Consider the following 18347-nt stretch of genomic DNA (forward strand, 5'->3'; position numbering starts at 1 on the left):
TTATAAATATGAATTATAACTTTCCATAACTTTAATTAGCTTTAAATTCAATAGCTAGGAACCATCTGTAAGCTAATTTGTATGTTCTTTGGTGATTTTTTTTTTTAAGTGAGAGGAGAGGAGATAGTGAGACAGACTCTTACATGCGCTCTGACGGGGATCCAGCTGGCAGCCCCCATTTAGGGCTGATGCTTGGACCAACCAAGCTATCCTCAGTGCCTGCAGGTGACACTCAAACTAATCAAGCCATTGGCTGCTAGAGTGGAAGAGAGAGAAAAGGGGGAGGGGGAGGGGAGGAGAAGCAGATGGCCACTTTTCATGTGTGCTCTGACTGGGGATCAATCCTGGGATGTCCGCACACTGAGCCAACTGGCCAGGGCTCTCTGGTGCTTTTAAAATATACCTTCTAATCTTTGATTCTCCTCCCTTCAAAAGATGGAATCTAATTCCACTTACCTTGAGTATGGGCTGTGTTCAGTGACTCACTTTTAACAAATACATGTGGCAGAAGTGACGATCTGTGATATCTCAGACAAGATCATTAAATGATCATTCATTCTTGGAAAAGCCAAATACCAAGTCCCAAAGTCACTCAAGCAGCCCTACGGAGAGGCCCCCATGGGAGGAACTGACTCTTCCAACCAACAGCCATATGAGTGAACTTGAAATTGAATTTCCCAGCCCCAGTCAAACCTTCAGATGACTGCAATCTCACAAATGTCTTAACTGCAAACTTTAAAAAGAATTTGGTCCAGACCAGCCCAAGTTCTTATAGGAATTGTGAGATAATTTTGTTTTATTTTAAACCGGGAAGTTTTGGAGTAATTTGTTACACAGCAATACATGTCTCAAAGTAAATTCAGTAATCTTTCAGCTTGAGAATTACAGAAAGTAGAAATGAACAGCTTGATAGAGAAAATTTGTATTTTAAATGGCTATGTCCTAGCTCCTCACCTGTCCTTGAATTATATATTTAGAGCAGTGATTAGATGAGATGCCCTGGATGTCGCTGTGAAGAAGAAAGGCAAGAAAACAATCCTGCTGGAGCATATTGCTACCACCACATCCCTGAGAAGTCCAAGGAAACAGTGGAACCTGCTGTTGGCCAATAACCACCTGGAGAAACAGCCCAGTATCAACAAAGCCAACATCAAAATAATGAGTTCTGGCAAACTCTCTTCAGCAACCAGATGGATGATGCTGAAGAATTCTATTCAACAGGTTAACTTATTTAATTATCTGGCAAAGCACTGTGGGGCTTAATTACCTTAGATCTATTAGGATGAACTTCTGCCAAAGGTGGAAGTTTCCAGAGGAACAATTTCAGAGTTATTTTACGATAGAAACAAATGGTTGGGAACTCCTCTGCCTCCAATATTCCAACTCAAGGTCATGCTTTAGGGTGCAGGTTCTTAAACTTTCACAGAAGACGTCACCTCTTCCCTACTGTCTCAAGCAGGGCTCTTAGGGGTAGGAACCAGAGACACATGTACAGTATACTCAGAACCCTGTGATGGAAAGCCTTTTTAGACTACAATCTGCCTTTATCTCTCTGCATCTGGAGAGTCTAAGATCAGCACCTTGTCCTTCATTGACAATCACCACTATCATAAGCCACTACTATGAGTAGAAATAAGTTTTTTAAATAATTTCCAGAAATTTAAGGGTGAGAAAAAATGGAAAGCCTCCAACATCTCTGAAATAACAATGTAGAAAGCTTTTATACCGGGTATTTTTCTTTTGGGCCAAGGGCACCTATTTAAAACACAGATGAGAAGACTATCCTTCTAATGGGACATATTAAGGCTATCCTTGGAATAATGAAACTTGTGGTACCATCTTGCCCCAACCAATTGAAAGCCTGGAGCTAATTTTAATGCTTATCCATATGTATTAGTTTGAGGGGCTGTCATTTTCTTCTTCCTCTTTATATGTGGGTTTGTATTTTCTCTTTCTATGCTGACAGCCTTTGCAGTTCATGTTTCAGGATTCCTTTATCACGTGGTGCCTCCCTGACTTTTGGAAACAGGTAGCAGCACATCGATTACGGATGTATAAAATGAAAGTGGCAGGGGCGGTCCTCGGGTTTCCTTCTTGGCCACTGCTATCAAAATACATTTTCAGAACGAGATGCAGAAAATGACAAAAAAGACTTTAGATCAATGCCCTTTTAAGGAGGGGGCCCTGGGAAGCAGCTCCCATCAGAGAAATCCTTCCGTGCTCTGCTAACAAAGCTTCACAAACCTCCACAAAACACTTCTGTCTTGCGGCTCAAAGGCACATCAAGCCTCCAAGGGGGAAAGTACCCACCTAGGTAAGAGGCCCCCAGTAGTAAGGCTGATTCCCAGCTTGGGAGTGGAGCTGGAGATCTGACATCCCTGCCCTTGTCCGATAAAGCGGTTCGTTGTGTAGGTTTCCTCCTCCGGAGGAGGAGCGGCCTTGGAGCCATCAGCCTTCTCAGATGAGAGTTGTGAGCTTCTCTTCTCGTGACAGCAATGTTTCTGCCTCCCTAACACCCCTCCTGTCGATGGAAGTGTCTCAAAAGGCAAGTAGGGTATGCCTCTGGGATTTTTAAAGCAACCAGCAAAAGTAGAGGAGGGCAGAAGGAAGTGGGGGAGAGTTTTCTTGACAAGAAAATAAATGATGGACTCGATGGGTGGGCATGGGCAGAAACAGTTCCGGATGCATGGCTCAGATGCCAGCCCCTTTCTAGCGTGAACTCCTGTCCCTCGCCAGCCCCTCCCCGGCTGCAGGGCACCTCTGCTCTCGGAGAGGAGCATGCTGGGCTCACACAGAGCTTTAAAAATATCTCTCCACCCACTGAAAGTTTGCTTCATCAGCCCAGTTCCTACCCATGTGTCACAGTGGTGGCAGTGATATGTATGGTGGTGACATGAGGGTGCAGGGAAGGCATGAAGGGTCTTATCTAGCAAGGAGGAGGGATCACAGCATAAAGGTTAAAAGGTATGAGCTCTGACGACAGGTGGCAGTTTGCATTCCAGTTCCAACGCATGCTAGCGACGCTACTAGGTGATTTAATGTCTCCATTTTTCCACACTGGCCAAAAATAAGGCTAATAATAGTACCTGCAGCATAAGATTCTTTAAAGGAGTAAATGAGTTAATTCATATAATGCACCCTGAACGGTTCTTAGTACACAGTGAGCACTCAGCTGTGATGATGTTGATGATGATGATAACGATAATGAAGTTGACGACAACAATGACAATGTTGAAACTTAAAAGATGAACATGTGTTACCCAGGCAGACATATTATTCTCAACAGAAGCTAGACAGCCAAAGAAATGCACAGACTACATCAGCGTCCATTTTCAGGCCCTACAGCACAGGCAGGAGGATGTGGCTGTAACTGCGGGGAGAAGAGAAATGCACATGGCGAGCCCCCGTGCTCACCTGGCTTTCTGCCCGGGATTTCCAACGACAGTTCACTCCTTGGGATAGCTGAAGGGGCTAGACCAGGGGTCCCCAAACATTTTACACAGGGGGCCAGTTCACTGTCCCTCAGACCGTTGGAGGGCCAGACTATAAAAAAACTATGAACAAATCCCTATGCACACTGCACATATCTTATTTTAAAGTAAAAAAACAAAATGAGAACAAATACAATATTTAAAATAAAGAACAAGTAAATTTAAATCAACAAACTGACCAGTATTTCAATGGGAACTATGCTCCTCTCACCAACCACCAATGAAAGAGGTGCCCCTTCCGGAAGTGAAGTGTGGTGGGGGCCGGATAAATGGCCTCAGGGGGCCGCATGCGGCCCGCGGGCCGTAGTTTGGGGACCCCTCGGCTAGACCCTGTGAGGTAAGGCAGGCAGCAGAGAGACGAAAACGGTGCCGACAGGCCCAGGAACCTGTGTGTGGGTTCCCTATGAAGACTCGGCTGACGGCTGGGCTTCACGTGTGCAAGCAGGAAGCAGCTGCTGTGAGTTTGAGAAGAGTAATTGGATACTAGAATTTAAGCAGCCCCAGGAGATGTCTGAGAAACCTCATGAATGCCCCCAGGCATCCAGCTGAAACACGAGACAGATCACATTGTAGGAGGAAGAAGTGCACTGGAAAGCCCTACCTTACACCCATCGGAACTAAACGAACACCAAGCTCCTACCAGATCTAGAAGAGGAGGCTTCTAGAGTTTGGGGGCTCAGTCCCTACCAAGTTAGAGGAGCCAGGGAGCCACCTTGGGATTTCCACAGATCTACCCTCACCAAGCAGAAAACCAAACCCATACACATTAAGGCGGTCAGCTAGTAACTGAACTATTAGAACAAAAATCAGCGCTCCTCAGAGAAAGACAACAGAACACAGAGTCTCTATAACACAGAATTCACATGTTTGGTGTATAGTCAAATGGTAGTAGGCCTGCAAAGAGACAAAAAAAAAATTTGATCATAATCTTTTAAAAAAGTCAATAGAAACCAAGCCCACAATGGCCTGGAGCCTAGATGCTGAATTTAGTGCATTAAGACTTTTAAGAGCTATTATAAACAGGAAAATATGTCCACAGAATTTTTTAAACAGTCATTGTTTAAATTAAATGTTTTAATGAGTAAACAGAGTATTTTATTACAGAAATGAGAACTATAAGAAAGAACCAAATTTAAAAATTCTGGAACTTAAGAAATTCTGAAACTGAAAAAAATTGTGAGTGTGTGTGTGTGTGTTGTGTATGTGTGTTTTGAAAGGGAGAGAGAAAGAAAGCAAATGTTTCCCCATACCTCTTCCTCCTCCCGTCCCACAATAAAATTGACACCCAGGTCTGTCTTGGCCAAGGGGCTTCTATTCAGAAAAACAAATAGGACAGTGAAACTCATGTTTTGTATAAAGCAAATTAGTAACAGGTAACAACATCTAAAAAGCAAGCAAATGCTGCAATATTAACAGTAAGTGAAGGGTATACAGCTATTGACTATACTTTCCAAACCCTCTGTGGATCTGAAAATGTTTTTAAAAGTTAAAGAAATATTACATACGTTTCTGTTTATATATTTGTAGGACAAGAAGAAAAACGTGAGAAGCAGAGGGAAAGCCTAACCCACTGTGTACGGTAATTGGAGCATCCGTCCCTCCAGTAAAATGGAGCTGAGCTGACACAGCTGACATCATGGAGGAGGTACAGGGAAAGCCACTCCTGGTGGCTGCAGGTGTCCTGGAAGTGGGGACCCAGCCAGACACAACAGCAATGTGGTCAGAGAGGAAGGAACACTTACGAAATAAGTTTATCTGCAGGACTTGGCGAGTTATATGTGGAAAGTAAGACAAAAAGAGGAATTGAGGATGATTTCCAAATTACCACCGTGGCTGACTGGGTAGAAAGTGATATAATTTCCGGGGAAAAGTTACACGAAGGGCAGTTCAAATGAAATCCGTGGGGCGTTGGGTCTTTGGAGTTTAAGAAACTTGTGGGACATCCACACAGGACTATAGGTAACAAGTTTAAAATTCAGGAGGCAGGCAGGCATTGAAGGTATAGGCCTTCCGGCCATCCGCTCGAAGATGCCCACAGAGAGGACAAGAGAAACCAGCCCCAGGAGACAGCAGGGCGGAAGAAGCGGGCAGGAGGTAAGGGGCACACGAGGAACAGTGAAAATGACAGAAGTCGAAAAGAGGCGGGAGGAGAGCGATGACATGATGCCAAGGCAGTGACAAACTTTAAAACCAAACACGTGACAAACACTGGCAGGGGCTGCAGGAAGCCCAGAATAAATACTGAGCGTCCACTGGGCTAGGCAACCAGGGGTCACTCAGGAAACTGGGCAGCGAGGAGCGGAGACTCTGGAACAGTCCAAACGCAGTTAGCCAATGACCAAATGGGCCTCAGGAGGGAAAGGTGGCGGACTGATACATGCACCCCCAAACTGAAATGAAAACACCCCCAAAATATAGGTATGAGCACATCACCAGCAATACTATATAATTTTGAGATATGTACATGTGTCAGAGCCCGAGGAGAAGTTTTACTAATTGCAACGCTAATGGAACTGGAGAAACACAACTTCCACCCACCCCAAGAATGACAAGTAGCACACTGGGAAGAAACAGTTTGACTTAACACGGCTGCTTGCCCTTGCCAGGGACCCGCAGGGACACTGACGGCAAAGTGAGCAGTCACTCCCTATTTCACAGCAACCACTCTCCACAGTGATCTAGTCCCCAACCCAAACCCACCAGGGCAGCACCCGTTTTCTAAGCTCCTTTAGGGAACACACCTCTGAGAGCAACCAGAGCCCTGGGTGGGGGTGGCGATCCTGGATTCTTTGCAGGAGAGAGGAGAACCAGAATGCACCTAGAATCACTGAATACTGGATACCAGTTTGGGAACAGGAAGAGAGCAGGAGAGGGGAAGAGCAAAGGAGTTCTATAATTCTGTGGCCACCCAACAGCAGGGGTCATCAAGATCCCACTTCTGACCAGCAGCCGTGAACAAGATAGATAAACTCTTTCTAGAAACTGGATTCTCCAGTCTGGAGCTGAAAAGAAAGGGAATTATCCCATATCTGGGATAGGGTGAAGATAGAACAAAGAAGGCTAGAGACTCTTCACAAACCTTGTTTGCTCACGCATACTGGGCTTCAAAGAACTATAATGGTTGAGTCACATAGCAGAAAATAGAAAAAGCAAAAGGAATCATATAAAAAACATCTTATAGAGCGTCGGCCTGGTATGCAGGAGTCCCGGGTTCGATTTCCGGCCAGGGCACACAGGAGAGGCGCCCATCTGCTTCTCCACCCTTCCCCCTCTCCTTCCTCTCTGTCTCTCTCTTCCTTTCCTGCAGCCAAGGCTCCATTGGAGCAAAGGTGGCCCGGGCACTGAGGATGGCTCCTTGGCCTCTGCCTCAGGTATTAGAACGGCTCTGGTTGCAACAGAGCGATGTCCCAGATGGGCAGAGCATCACCCCCTGGTGGGCATGCCGGGTGGATCCCGGTCGGGCGCATGTGGGAGTCTGTCTGACTGCCTCCCCATTTCCAACTTCAGAAAAATAAAAAATAAATAAATAAATAAAACATCTTCTAATGCTGAATAAAGGTAGCATTAGCTGGGAAACGCGGATAAAAAGGTTTTATATCTACAAATTATTTTAAAATTTATAATAAAGAATTTAAAATTGTTAAAGGATAGCAGACAGCTAAATCCATAATGTGGGAGACACACTCAAGAAGGAAGGCAGGATGCACTCGTGCAAAAAAGAGAAAAATGACGTGAGAAGAGATACTCATATGAAAAACGAATGAAAATGAGAAGTATTCCTGAAGAAGACACAGAAATAATAACCATTATGGATGTGAGAGCAAACGGACCTAAGTTCAAAGAAAGACCCAAACGGCAACCCAGGGAGCTGACGCTGTTACTGGCAAAAATAACAGGAAATACCGACACGCAGATGTGTTACGACTCCTACGAGGAAGCCGTGGGGAGGGCACACCCTGCCATCACAGCCACAACAGAAGGGCGACGGCTGGATTCGATCTTAATGGCCCCAAACTGGAAACCCAAATGTCCGTCCTGAATGGAATGGTTATAGAAATTGAGTTATATTAAATGGAATACCACCTATTCATGAAAATGAATAAATTTCAGAGAGAGGTGAATTTAGTTTAAAGATTAAGATGTCATCACAAGATTATTCAATAAATAGCATTTCAAAAACTGGGTGTGTTTTTTTAATTATAATTTATATGTCTAATAAAATTTCACATGACACCCTATAAGAGTGCAAGGTACTGCTGGTTAACTGTGTACATACATGAGCTCCCTGGGTAGACTACAAACGCTTTGGAGTCAGGCAATCAATAATATACTTAGTAGATTTCCTCTTCCACCCAGAAGGCATTCGGGTACACACTGCTGTAACCGAATGAATGAACAGGGATGAATAAATGAATGATCGTCTCAACCGATTCATTGTGGCTGTTTGTTGGGTGCTTTCCAACTCTAATCTGGCCAACCTGAGGCAGCTTTGCATGATTTCCTCCTGAGCTTTGTGTAAAGAGAAGAAATAGAAACTTCCCAGAGAGCATGGCAGCTGGAGATGGCCTGGTCGTGGAGAGAGGCTCTTGTCACACCTGTTCTCAGAGGGGACCCACCCATGGACTGGGCACTTTGACCCTGACATTGATGGAAAGGGGCCTCTTCTGTCCCTGATGACAGATAGCAAGCAGCCTGTCCCGTGGCGATCCGTAAGCAGGAGGCCGCAGCGCTGCGGGGAGAAGAGAGGGGAGCAGAGATGAGGACGGGGCCCGGCGACTGTCTGCACCGGAGGGAGCCAGACCACAAAGGACGCTTCAGTGTCCACCAGTGTCCAACACATCAACTCCCTTTGCAACACCACCAGACCTCTGAGGGTAAATGAGTGGCCTCGAACAGCAGGACTTCAGGACCCAGCTTGACAGGAGGCAGCCCCACGAGAACAGCAAACGGGCAGAACCTCGCAAACCTTGGCTCCCCAGAGCACCAACGTGCAGTCATCCGAACTGATTCACACCAGGAGGCTTTCAGACCCTGCCCGCCTGCTCTAAACTCAGAGCACATCTGCACAGCCCGGCCCGAGCCTCACGGTGATGCTTGTAAGAAAGCAGGAGCAGTCATAACTCAGGGGTCACCTTGGCAAAAAAAATGAAGAAGTAGAAGAAATCTTCCATCAGAAAAGAAACAGCTCCTTCTCCAGGCCAAGAGCCCAGATCACCTTCCTGAAGGACAAACACAGCATCTTCACCAGCCGCCTGCAGGTCACAAAGTCCCACTTCACTCCACCAGGGCCCCTTCCCCAAGGCTTTGCTGCTGAGCCTGCCCACCTGGGCGTGAGGGTTGCTGAGTCACTCCCTGCTCATCTCACCTGCTAAGAAGGCCCCTTTCAGTCCTGCTCACCTTCCTGGACCTCAGTGAACTAGCTGCTGGGCTCTGGTGCTTGAACAGAGAGGGTGTTTCAGTCAGGTGCCCGAAGTGGAGAGAGGGGCTGAGATCTAGCCAGCCATCCTCTCCAAAAGCCACGCGACCCAGATGTGGCCCAGATTTAATGGAGAAAACACTGTTGCTCTGAGACGTCTTGGAGAAATCATTCTTGATTATTCATGGCAAAGCTGGGAGCGGGGAGGAAGGAGCGAGGGAAACGGAAAGCAAGATATGGGATGCCACAGAAGATTTTCAAACTCCACTTGGTTAGGAATCTCAGCCTCTTCAAGAGCTGCCGGTCTCTGGGGCTCCTGCTAACTGATAAACCCAGGGGACCTAAGCACACACAAGCACAAGCCCCACCACGTAATGCACCACCTGCCCTAATCTCCACCGGGAGTGGACTCCTCTGGGCGTGAGAAAGCCTGAGGCTCGCCTCACCTGCCCAACAGCTCTCGCCCAACCTCAGCCTTCTCTGTAGTCACAAGGACAGGAGGGGGTCACTCCGGAGCCGTTAGGGCTCTCGTGCTGCATCCGTGTCCTCCCGCTGACTGTTCTCTGGTCAGCTAAAGGCCAGGAGACCTGAGGATCCTGCTGTCCTCTTTGGCCACCAGTCTGTCCAGACCACAGTGAACAAACAGGTGCTGGAATTCAGGAGCCTGGCCTTGCCCACATCATTCCCCCTCCCCCTGACCTCGCAGCCTCTCCTTGGGCCCCGCCCACCGTCCTCTGCTACTTCCCGGCTGGCACATGTAAATAAGAAGCCTTTTAGGTAAGCAAGCCCATGAAATCAACACGGACAGGAAACGCTATCAGACAGCCCTATCCTTCCTGTCCCTCATCTCCTGCCGATCATGATGCAATTTGCCTTCCCCGGCCCAGCGCTGAACTTCCCACCTGCCCCTTGGGAGAAGTGCACACGGAGAAAGCTCGCTGGTCGGACCATGATACTTAGCAAGCAAAGATGTGAGCCATCTGGGGCAATTTTGACTTCTCTCCTTTAGACAGTAAATTTAGACTTCATGTTTTAGAATGTGTCACAAGGAACACAGCCCTCCGAAACACTAGGGAAAATCCAGTTCTGCTTTGGCCTCAGCAGTTGTGGCACCAAAGCGAACATCTGGCTAAATCAATCTAATCCTCTATTCTAGAAAAATATGATTTCTTCCTCATTTTGATTTTTTTAAGTCGAGGGTTGGCTTACCAATAAGGATGCAATGGGGCACAGGCCCAGGGCAAATGTAGTCACTGTGTTCTCAGGTTTTTTTTTGTTTTTTTTTTTTTTAATTTTTTTTTATTTTATTTATTCATTTTTTTTTAGAGAGGAGAGAGAGAGACAAAGAGGGAGAGAGAGGAGAGAGAGACAGAGAAAGAGAAGGGGGCAGGAGCTGGAAGCATCAACTCCCATATGTGCCTTGACCAGGCAAGCCCAGGGTTTCGAACCGGCGACCGCAGCATTTCCAGGTCGACGCTTTATCCACTGCGCCACCACAGGTCAGGCCTGTTCTCAGGTTTTTGTCCCACCCCTCACCCTGCCATGAACACACAGGGCTATATTGTGTTATGAAGGAACAGAGGCAATAAAAATAATGGCTGTCCATTCCTGCCTCAACACAGCTTCCAGATGATTCTGACCTGGGAAGGATTCAAAGCACCATGGCCACAAGTCAAGAGACAGCCGTTAGCAGGGCTCAACCCTCCCCTCCAGCTGAGCCCCATCGTAAATGACAATATGGAAACATGACAACACCACTGGTGATAAAGACTCCATAAACTGGAAAATACACTTAGGAAGTTCGAGGCTGTCCTCCCAGTCGGTATCCAAGGAAACGGAAATATCCACCATAACATTTTCAGGCTACCAGGTCTATCCCACACAAAGGGGTCATCTAGGGTGAATTTACCTCTGAACTCTTTCCTGTCACACCGTAGTTAGCCTTGGCCACTACGGGTGGCCCGAGCCTGGCCCTTTCACCTGAGATGCACAATGGCCCTAAATGCCTCTCTTGGGCGGCTCAGCTCCCAGACAGGGTGGGCTCCTTACCATCAAGCTCCTCCACAGAGATGTTAGCAAGCTGCTCGCTGTCGCTGCCGGCAGACAGAGACCGGTTGAGGTAATTCCCCTTGTACAACAGGCCAGCGGTCACGTGGTGGAAAGGCATCTTCTCCCTGTCCACAAGAGAAGGGGAAAAGACATTGGCATTCATTCCTCCTTTCCTTCCTTAAAGGACCACCCCGCTTTTCAGATGGCCAGTGTTAGCTTTGAAATAAAAACATTTCTAGAGGGCAAGGCAGAAAACTCCGGGGTACCCGTGGCCTGAACAGTTCCCAAATGACCTCAGGTTCCAGCCCTCCCTTCACATTTTGTCTTACTTCATTTTTCCCATTTAATTATGAATGGGAACCATGTTGTCCTTGCAGACTGTGGGACATCGTGTCGTCATCGAGCTGTCTCTCCGTGCAGACAGGAACACTCTCTGCTCCTCTCCTATCCTGATAAACTCTCTCAGTGTTCATAAGAAAGGACTGTGCACCCCCAAAAATGCCGGGCTGCCCAGGGACTGGACGTCTGGGCCGTGACCCTGAAAAGACCCAAGTGTTTTACTTTTCCCTGGTAAAGCAGGTGTTCCACTCACGCAGCCCTCCCCGCAGGTAGGGAACACCAGGCTCTAAAGGAAAAATGCACAATAATCTGCACCTCTGAGAAGCGACCCCACACCTGTCTAGGGTTGCACCACTGGCTTATGGGGACATCCCCGAGACGCCGCATACACCTGCTCTACTATAAAGGTATGCCTCACGGGGTTTCAGAACTAAGCAGCTTCCAGCTCTTCCCCGAGAAATGAAAGCATTGCTGTACACCAGACTAGCAAACCCTCTAGGCAAAGCTCCTCTGCCCCAACCGCCGCCACCACTGGGCTTCTGAAGTTCCCAGGAGTGCACGGCTGGCCCGAGGCTTCAGGCTAAGGGAAGGAGACATGGAGAGAAGAATGAAAGGGCAGGTACAGAGGAGGAAGAGGAAAGGCAGTAAGAAAGATGGAGCCTCCACAGCAGAAAGAACACCCCTGGTTTCAATGAGCGAGCCACCGAGTATGACAGGGTCTGCTTGTTTCCCCATCTGGAAAGGGGGCTAAGAGGACTAGTAAACCACTGAGCAGAATGAGGAAACAGGTAGGAAGCACAGGAGTCAATCACAGGGTGTGGGTAACGAACTTCTCTACAGAGCTCTCAGAAGGTGAAGCAGGCAGCACAGGAAGGAGTAATCTCCCCACCACTTGGGGCATACAAGCAGAGAATGAGTGCCTCCCTGCCAGCAGCTCTGTGAAAGGGAAATGGCCCCTGTATTCTCTCCCCACACAGCTACCCTTCTTCACTTATAGAAGGGCCTTCTATAAGTCACTTATAGAGGGCCTTCCAGCACTAAAGTGTGTGTCTGTAGGATAAGTTGGGGTGGCCCGAGCAGCCCCTCTGGGCACTGCTAAGATGGGGTGTTAATTACAGGAAGATGCCAACAGAGAGCCAGCCTCTGAGAATGACTGTTCAAGACACCCAAACCTTGCTGACCGTCAAACCACACTCAAAAAAATCCACATGGTGGCAACCAACCCTGCTCATGTGAGGCTGGAGCAAGCATGCACCAAGGGGTGGGGGCCCCTGTCTGCTTTTCCCTGGGACACCACAAAGGGACAGGCACGGCTGCACATCCCCCCTCTCCCCAGTCTAGAGCGCACATTGCATGTCCTTACTGGGGCTGACAGCGACCAATGAGACTCCCAAAAAGTATAGAACTTGACCAAGAAAGAGCACAAAACCGGTTAGTGTGAGAACCCTTTCTAGAACACCAGCCTCTCAAGTGCTGTTTCCACTAAGCAGCCAGAGCTGAGCCAAGATATTTCCATCCGGATGTCAAACTCTCATTTTAAACTCAAGATGTCTAAAAACGAATCAATTATCTTCCTCAAAAATAGGCCACACTTCCTGATTTCTCTATTTCTATCAAAGGTAGTTTTCATTCATCCTAACAACTGGGACAGCTCTCACAAAAGTTCTGGTCCCTCAAAAGTTAAACAGACACACAGCGGAGGCCAGAGCCAGGCATCAGCCTCCAAACCACCCTCCCTCTGTGCAGCTCACAGAACATCTGTCCACAGGCCGGTCATAAATGGCAGGAGGCTAGTCACATGGAGCACACACACTTCCCAATTATAAGACGTACATTTTCAGCTGATTCTAAGTCAGGCTTCCTCCTCCCAAGCCAAATCGACTCATACACATAAATAGAAAACAAGAAAAAAAATTTTTTTTGAAAGAACATTTAGATTACCATCTCCTCTTTTTCTCCAAATTAATTTCAGACCAAACAGGTTTACAGGTGGTTATCAGATGTATGAGTTAGATTCACTCTCCTTTTTCCTAACACCCATCCTGCTTTGGGGGACCAGGCGCCGTGACCATTGGAGCAAGGAGATTTCTATGATTCAGGGAATGGGAAGTCAACGCTGGCTAACGCTGCCTGAGTATTTTCAACTCTCTCTCAGCACTGGCCCCAGGACCCGGGCTGCCTCAATAACAATCATTTAAGTTCTTCGTAAACATAGAAAGACACCTGCACTGATCTTATCTAATTTCCCTACCTGGTGGAGTCACATAAACACTGAAAACGTGCCTTCACATCTCACCACTCATCACTCTAGTTCCTAAGCGGTTTGTAAATATCTTTCCGTTATCACCTTTTAACCTGGCTGGCTGAAGCTTTGGACCGCCATACCAATGTTCACCGCTTAGTAACGAAATTATACTCCAACGAACAACTCCCAGCCACACCCCACCAAGTGTACAGCCACAGAATAAACTCTTGAGTCCTTTGCAGAAAAATAAATAAATAAATGGATCATAACTGAATCCTATTTGATATATCAACATCATTTGCTTCTGGGAAAAGCAGCTGACAAAATTAGATACATATTCAGTTCCTGCAGTCTCTGCACCCAAAATATTCAACGTCTAGGAAAGAAAACATGTGCAATTGAACCATCCATACGGATAAATCAAGTCATGTTCAAAAAAAGGGAAGAACATTATCTCAACTAAGCTAAAAACAGCTGCTGCAATTAAGGATTAAATTTCACTCCAAGCCACCTGGGGAAACCCAAGCAAGATTTTCTCTTTGGCGAAGGAAGGAAAACACGTAAGTTCATCGGCAAAGACAAGTGTGGTCCTGAACTAACACTTAAAGATGGATCCTTATATGGAGGGCAATGCACAAAATATAGATATATGCACATGCATGTATATATTTTCAACAGCAACTTTACTCATTGAGATTGGTTATCATGTGAATAATCTTTCTGTATCTTCTGTAAGGCAAAAGGATTTCATGGTGAAGAATTAGGGCTTTTGAGGACAAAAACAGCATTAGATTTCAATCCTAGTTCTGCCCCTGATAGCCATGTAAGTTTCTTATCTTCCATATGCCTCAGTTTACTCCTTCGTAAAAGGGGTTTTGATACGTACTGACTAGTATGCTTATAAATATAAAATAATGTATAGATTTTAATACCAGGCACATTCTCAATAAATATCAGTAATTGGCCCTGGCCGGTTGGCTCAGCGGTAGAGCGTCGGCCTGGTGTGCGGGGGACCCAGGTTCGATTCCCGGCCAGGGCACATAGGAGAAACACCCATTTGCTTCTCCACCCCCTGCCCCCCCTCCTTCCTCTCTGTCTCTCTCTTCCCCTCCCACAGCCAAGGCTCCATTGGAGCAAAGATGGCCTGGGTGCTGGGGATGGCTCCTTGGCCTCTGCCCCAGGCGCTAGAGTGGCTCTGGTCGCGGCAGAGTGACGCCCTGGAGGGGCAGAGCATCGCCCCCTGGTGGGCAGAGCCTCGCCCCTGGTGGGCGTGCCGGGTGGATCCCAGTCGGGCGCATGCGGGAGTCTGTCTGACTGTCTCTCCCCATTTCCAGCTTCAGAAAAATACAAAATAAATAAATAAATAAATATCAGTAATTGTTTGCTAAGGATTATATGAAGCAAGATACAGGGAAAAGAGGTCACAAATATATTAGACTGAAGCTGAAGTATTCTGGGTTCTGCAGGAGGGTCAGTGAGGACACAGCAGAGGGGAGCCTCAGAGAGAAGCTGGCTGGCACTTTGCACCACGGTTCTGAGGGAGCAGGTGTGTTATCGACTTAGTAGTACCAGTACCACTGGTGTGTGTGAGTGGTGTCAGCAAGCATCTGGCTGCACCGGGAGGAGGGGGGCTCTGAATGGGAAGCACAGGAGCTGAAGCAGCCTATTTCCTGGGCACCAGGCAGCCTGATTCGATGGTCACATAATGGACAAGGTGTCAGGATGTTAAAAGTAAAAGGGGCGGTTCCTGCTTTCAGGGCCATTGCTCTTGGCAGAGCAATAAACCAAAGAGCCCCACTCACATTGACACAAGATGCTGCCCTTCTGCAATGGTAATTTTATGGACCAACTTGACTGGGCCAGAGGGTGCCCAGATATTTGGTCAAACATTACTCTGGGTGTGTCTGTGAGCAGAGGCAGGCACACCAGGTGCGCACCCTGGGCCCCGACTTCTGAAGGCCACACAAAACCCCAACTTTACACTTTTTTCTAATGACATCAAGTTTAGTTTCATATGTGCAATTTTAACATTAATAGTACAGAATATTTTTTATTTATTTGAAAATATGGTTAACATGTATTTTTATTTTCCCTATCTCTCTCTCTTTTTTCTAAGGGGCCCAATATTTTCTTTTGCATCTGGGGCCTCAACCAACCTTAATCTGCCTCTGTCTGTGAGGGTGTTTCTGGGTGAGATTAACATGTGAATCCATAGACTAAGCAAAGCAGACTGCCCTTCCTAATGTGGGTGGGCCTCAGCCAATCTGTTGAGCAGTGGTCAACAAACTGCGGCTCGTGAGCCATATGCGGCTCTTTGGCCCCTTGAGTGGGGCCAAAATACCACATGCTGGCGCTACCTCAATAAGGAATGTACCTACCTATATAGTTTAAGTTTAAAAAATTTGGCTCTCAAAAGAAATTTCTTTTTTTTTTTTTTTTTTTTTTTTTGTATTTTTCCGAAGCTGGAAACAGGAAGAGACAGTCAGACAGACTCCCGCATGCGCCCGACCGGGATCCACTCGGCATGCCCACCAGGGGGCGATGCTCTGCCCCTCCAGGGCGTCGCTCTGTCGCAACCAGAGCCACTCTAGCACCTGGGGCAGAGGCCAAGGAGCCATCCCCAGCGCCCGGGCCATCTTTGCTCCAATGGAGCCTCGCTGCAGGAGGGGAGGAGAGAGACAGAGAGAAAGGAGAGGGGGAGGGGTGGAGAAGCAGATGGGCACTTCTCCTGTGTGCCCTGGCCGGGAATCGAACCCGGGACCCTTGCACGCCAGGCCGACGCTCTACCACTGAGCCAACCAGCCAGGGCCTCAAAAGAAATTTCAATCGTGTACTGTTGATATCTGGCTCCGTTGACTAATGAGTTTGCCGACCACTGTGTTAAAGGGAGAATTCATTCTCTCTGCCTTACTGTGAAGCTGGAACATTGGTCTTCTGCCTTGGGACTTGAACTGAGTCTCAGACTGGAGCTTACACCATCAATTCTCCGTGGTCTCCAGGTTGCAAGCTGCAGACTGTGAGACTCTCAGCCTCCATAACCACATGAGACAATTCCTAATAATAAATCTTTCTCTATTTATGCATGTCCTATTGGTTATGTTTTTCTGGAGAACCTAGACCAATACACCTCCCTTTTCTTTTTCTCCAGTACCAAAGACCCAAGCATATTGCTGTAGGCTGATACTATTACTACAGACAAAGAGGGTACCAAAGCAGAATTCTGCAGGGCCTCCACAGCAGTGCTGCTCCAAGTGTGCCTTGTGGACACTCCCAGTAGGACACTGTGTGTTGCTGGTCTGCAATGAGCTAAGGACAGAAACTGAGAAGACAGCACTGAAATTTTTAGAGCAATCTATAGCATTGTCCCAACATCTAGGCATGTGACCAGTTGATATGATTTTTATATCCTTGCTTTTTTAATTTTATTTTTCTAGTAATTCATTCTAACTGTATTTTACAAAAGTATCAGTCTTCCAAGAACTGAAATTTAAAATAAAAAGAGCTAATCCTTCCCCACAAATGAGTGTGAGCGGCACTGCTCTGAACTACTGTTTTAGTTGCATAGGAGTCTGGTACTGGACCACACACAGAGAAATAAGACTTAAGAAAGGAGGTGCAAGCCCTCAATGGAAGAATAGGCTTTCTGTAGAGTACCTGGAGTATGCATGCAATCTGCTACACACTTCCCAGGAGTTCCTGTCCTCTGATACAAGGGGTGACACTCATCTGGCATTCTAAAAGGTAAAGAGCCTAGCCAATCCCGATAGGGCCTTTGTCAAATTCCCCTAAATATACCCATGAAGGCACACAAAACCGATGCTACCCCTGACAGGTGTAGAAGCAGCTTCCATTAAGTCAGCACAGTTAGGATTAGAATAAGAATCAGAATTCAGAAACTAAATACAGCCAGATAGTAAAGGGATAAGAAGAGATTGATCTACCCCAATTCCCTTCCATTTTATGGCAAGGATGGCCAACTATGACAGCAGCCAATTATCCTTCAGACTATATTGGAATTTCTTTTTTTTTTTTTTTTTTTTTTTTTTTTCTTTTCTCTTTTTTTTTTTTTTAAAGATTTTATTTATTGATTTTTTTTATTTATTCATTTTTTTAGAGAGGAGAGAGAGAGGGCGAGAGAGAGAGACAGAGAGAGAGAAGGGGGGAGGAGCTGGAAGCATCAACTCCCATATGTGCCTTGACCAGGCAAGCCCAGGGTTTCGAACTGGCGACCTCAGTATTTCCAGGTTGACACTTTATCCACTGCGCCACCACAGGTCAGGCAAGGAACTTCTTTTGAAAAGTAGCCAAGGTCAAATACCCTTAGCACCACTGTGAAGCAGCAAACCCCTTCTTCTGGCTACTCGGGGATCATACCTACCAATATGCAACATGGCTAGGAATGGGAGGGTCGGAGGCACGGGCCCGGCACATGAAGATGTGAAATTTACTACAGGCAAAAGTGTCAATGACAAGAGCCCTAGGAACAATGGCCAGTGGGAATATTATGGTTTTTCACATATTGCTTTATTTTATTTTTTCCAAAGTGAGAAGTGGAGGGCAGCAAACAGACTCCCGCATGTGCCCAACCAGGATCCACTGGCATGACCACCAGGGGGCGATGCTCGGCCCGTCTGGGGCGCTGCTCCCCTGCAACTGGAGCCATTCTAACGCCTGAGGCAGAGGCCATGGAGCCATCCTCAGTGCCCAGGCCTACTTTGCTCCCATGGAGCTTTGGCTGCAAGAAGAGAAGCAAGATAGAGAGGAAGGAGAGGGGGAGGAGTGGAGAAGCAGATGGGTGCTTCTCCTG

General features: G+C 47.1%; 1 protein-coding gene across 5 annotated transcripts in view; it reads right to left on the minus strand.

Moving 5' to 3' along the window:
• Positions 1–18347, minus strand: part of CALN1 (calneuron 1) — a 535700-nt gene that overhangs the window by 364363 nt on the left and 152990 nt on the right. For 4 of the 5 annotated variants that reach the window (XM_066274635.1, XM_066274636.1, XM_066274633.1 and 1 more), the window contains one exon: positions 10957–11081. In XM_066274635.1, the coding sequence (XP_066130732.1) occupies positions 10957–11074 (118 nt within the window). In that variant the 5' untranslated portion in view covers positions 11075–11081. The remainder of the gene's footprint in view (positions 1–10956; positions 11082–18347) is intronic. The other variant, XM_066274632.1, reaches the window with a different exon arrangement.

This window comes from Saccopteryx bilineata, chromosome 4 (assembly GCF_036850765.1).
Source record: "Saccopteryx bilineata isolate mSacBil1 chromosome 4, mSacBil1_pri_phased_curated, whole genome shotgun sequence".
NCBI classification, from domain to species: domain Eukaryota; kingdom Metazoa; phylum Chordata; class Mammalia; order Chiroptera; family Emballonuridae; genus Saccopteryx; species Saccopteryx bilineata.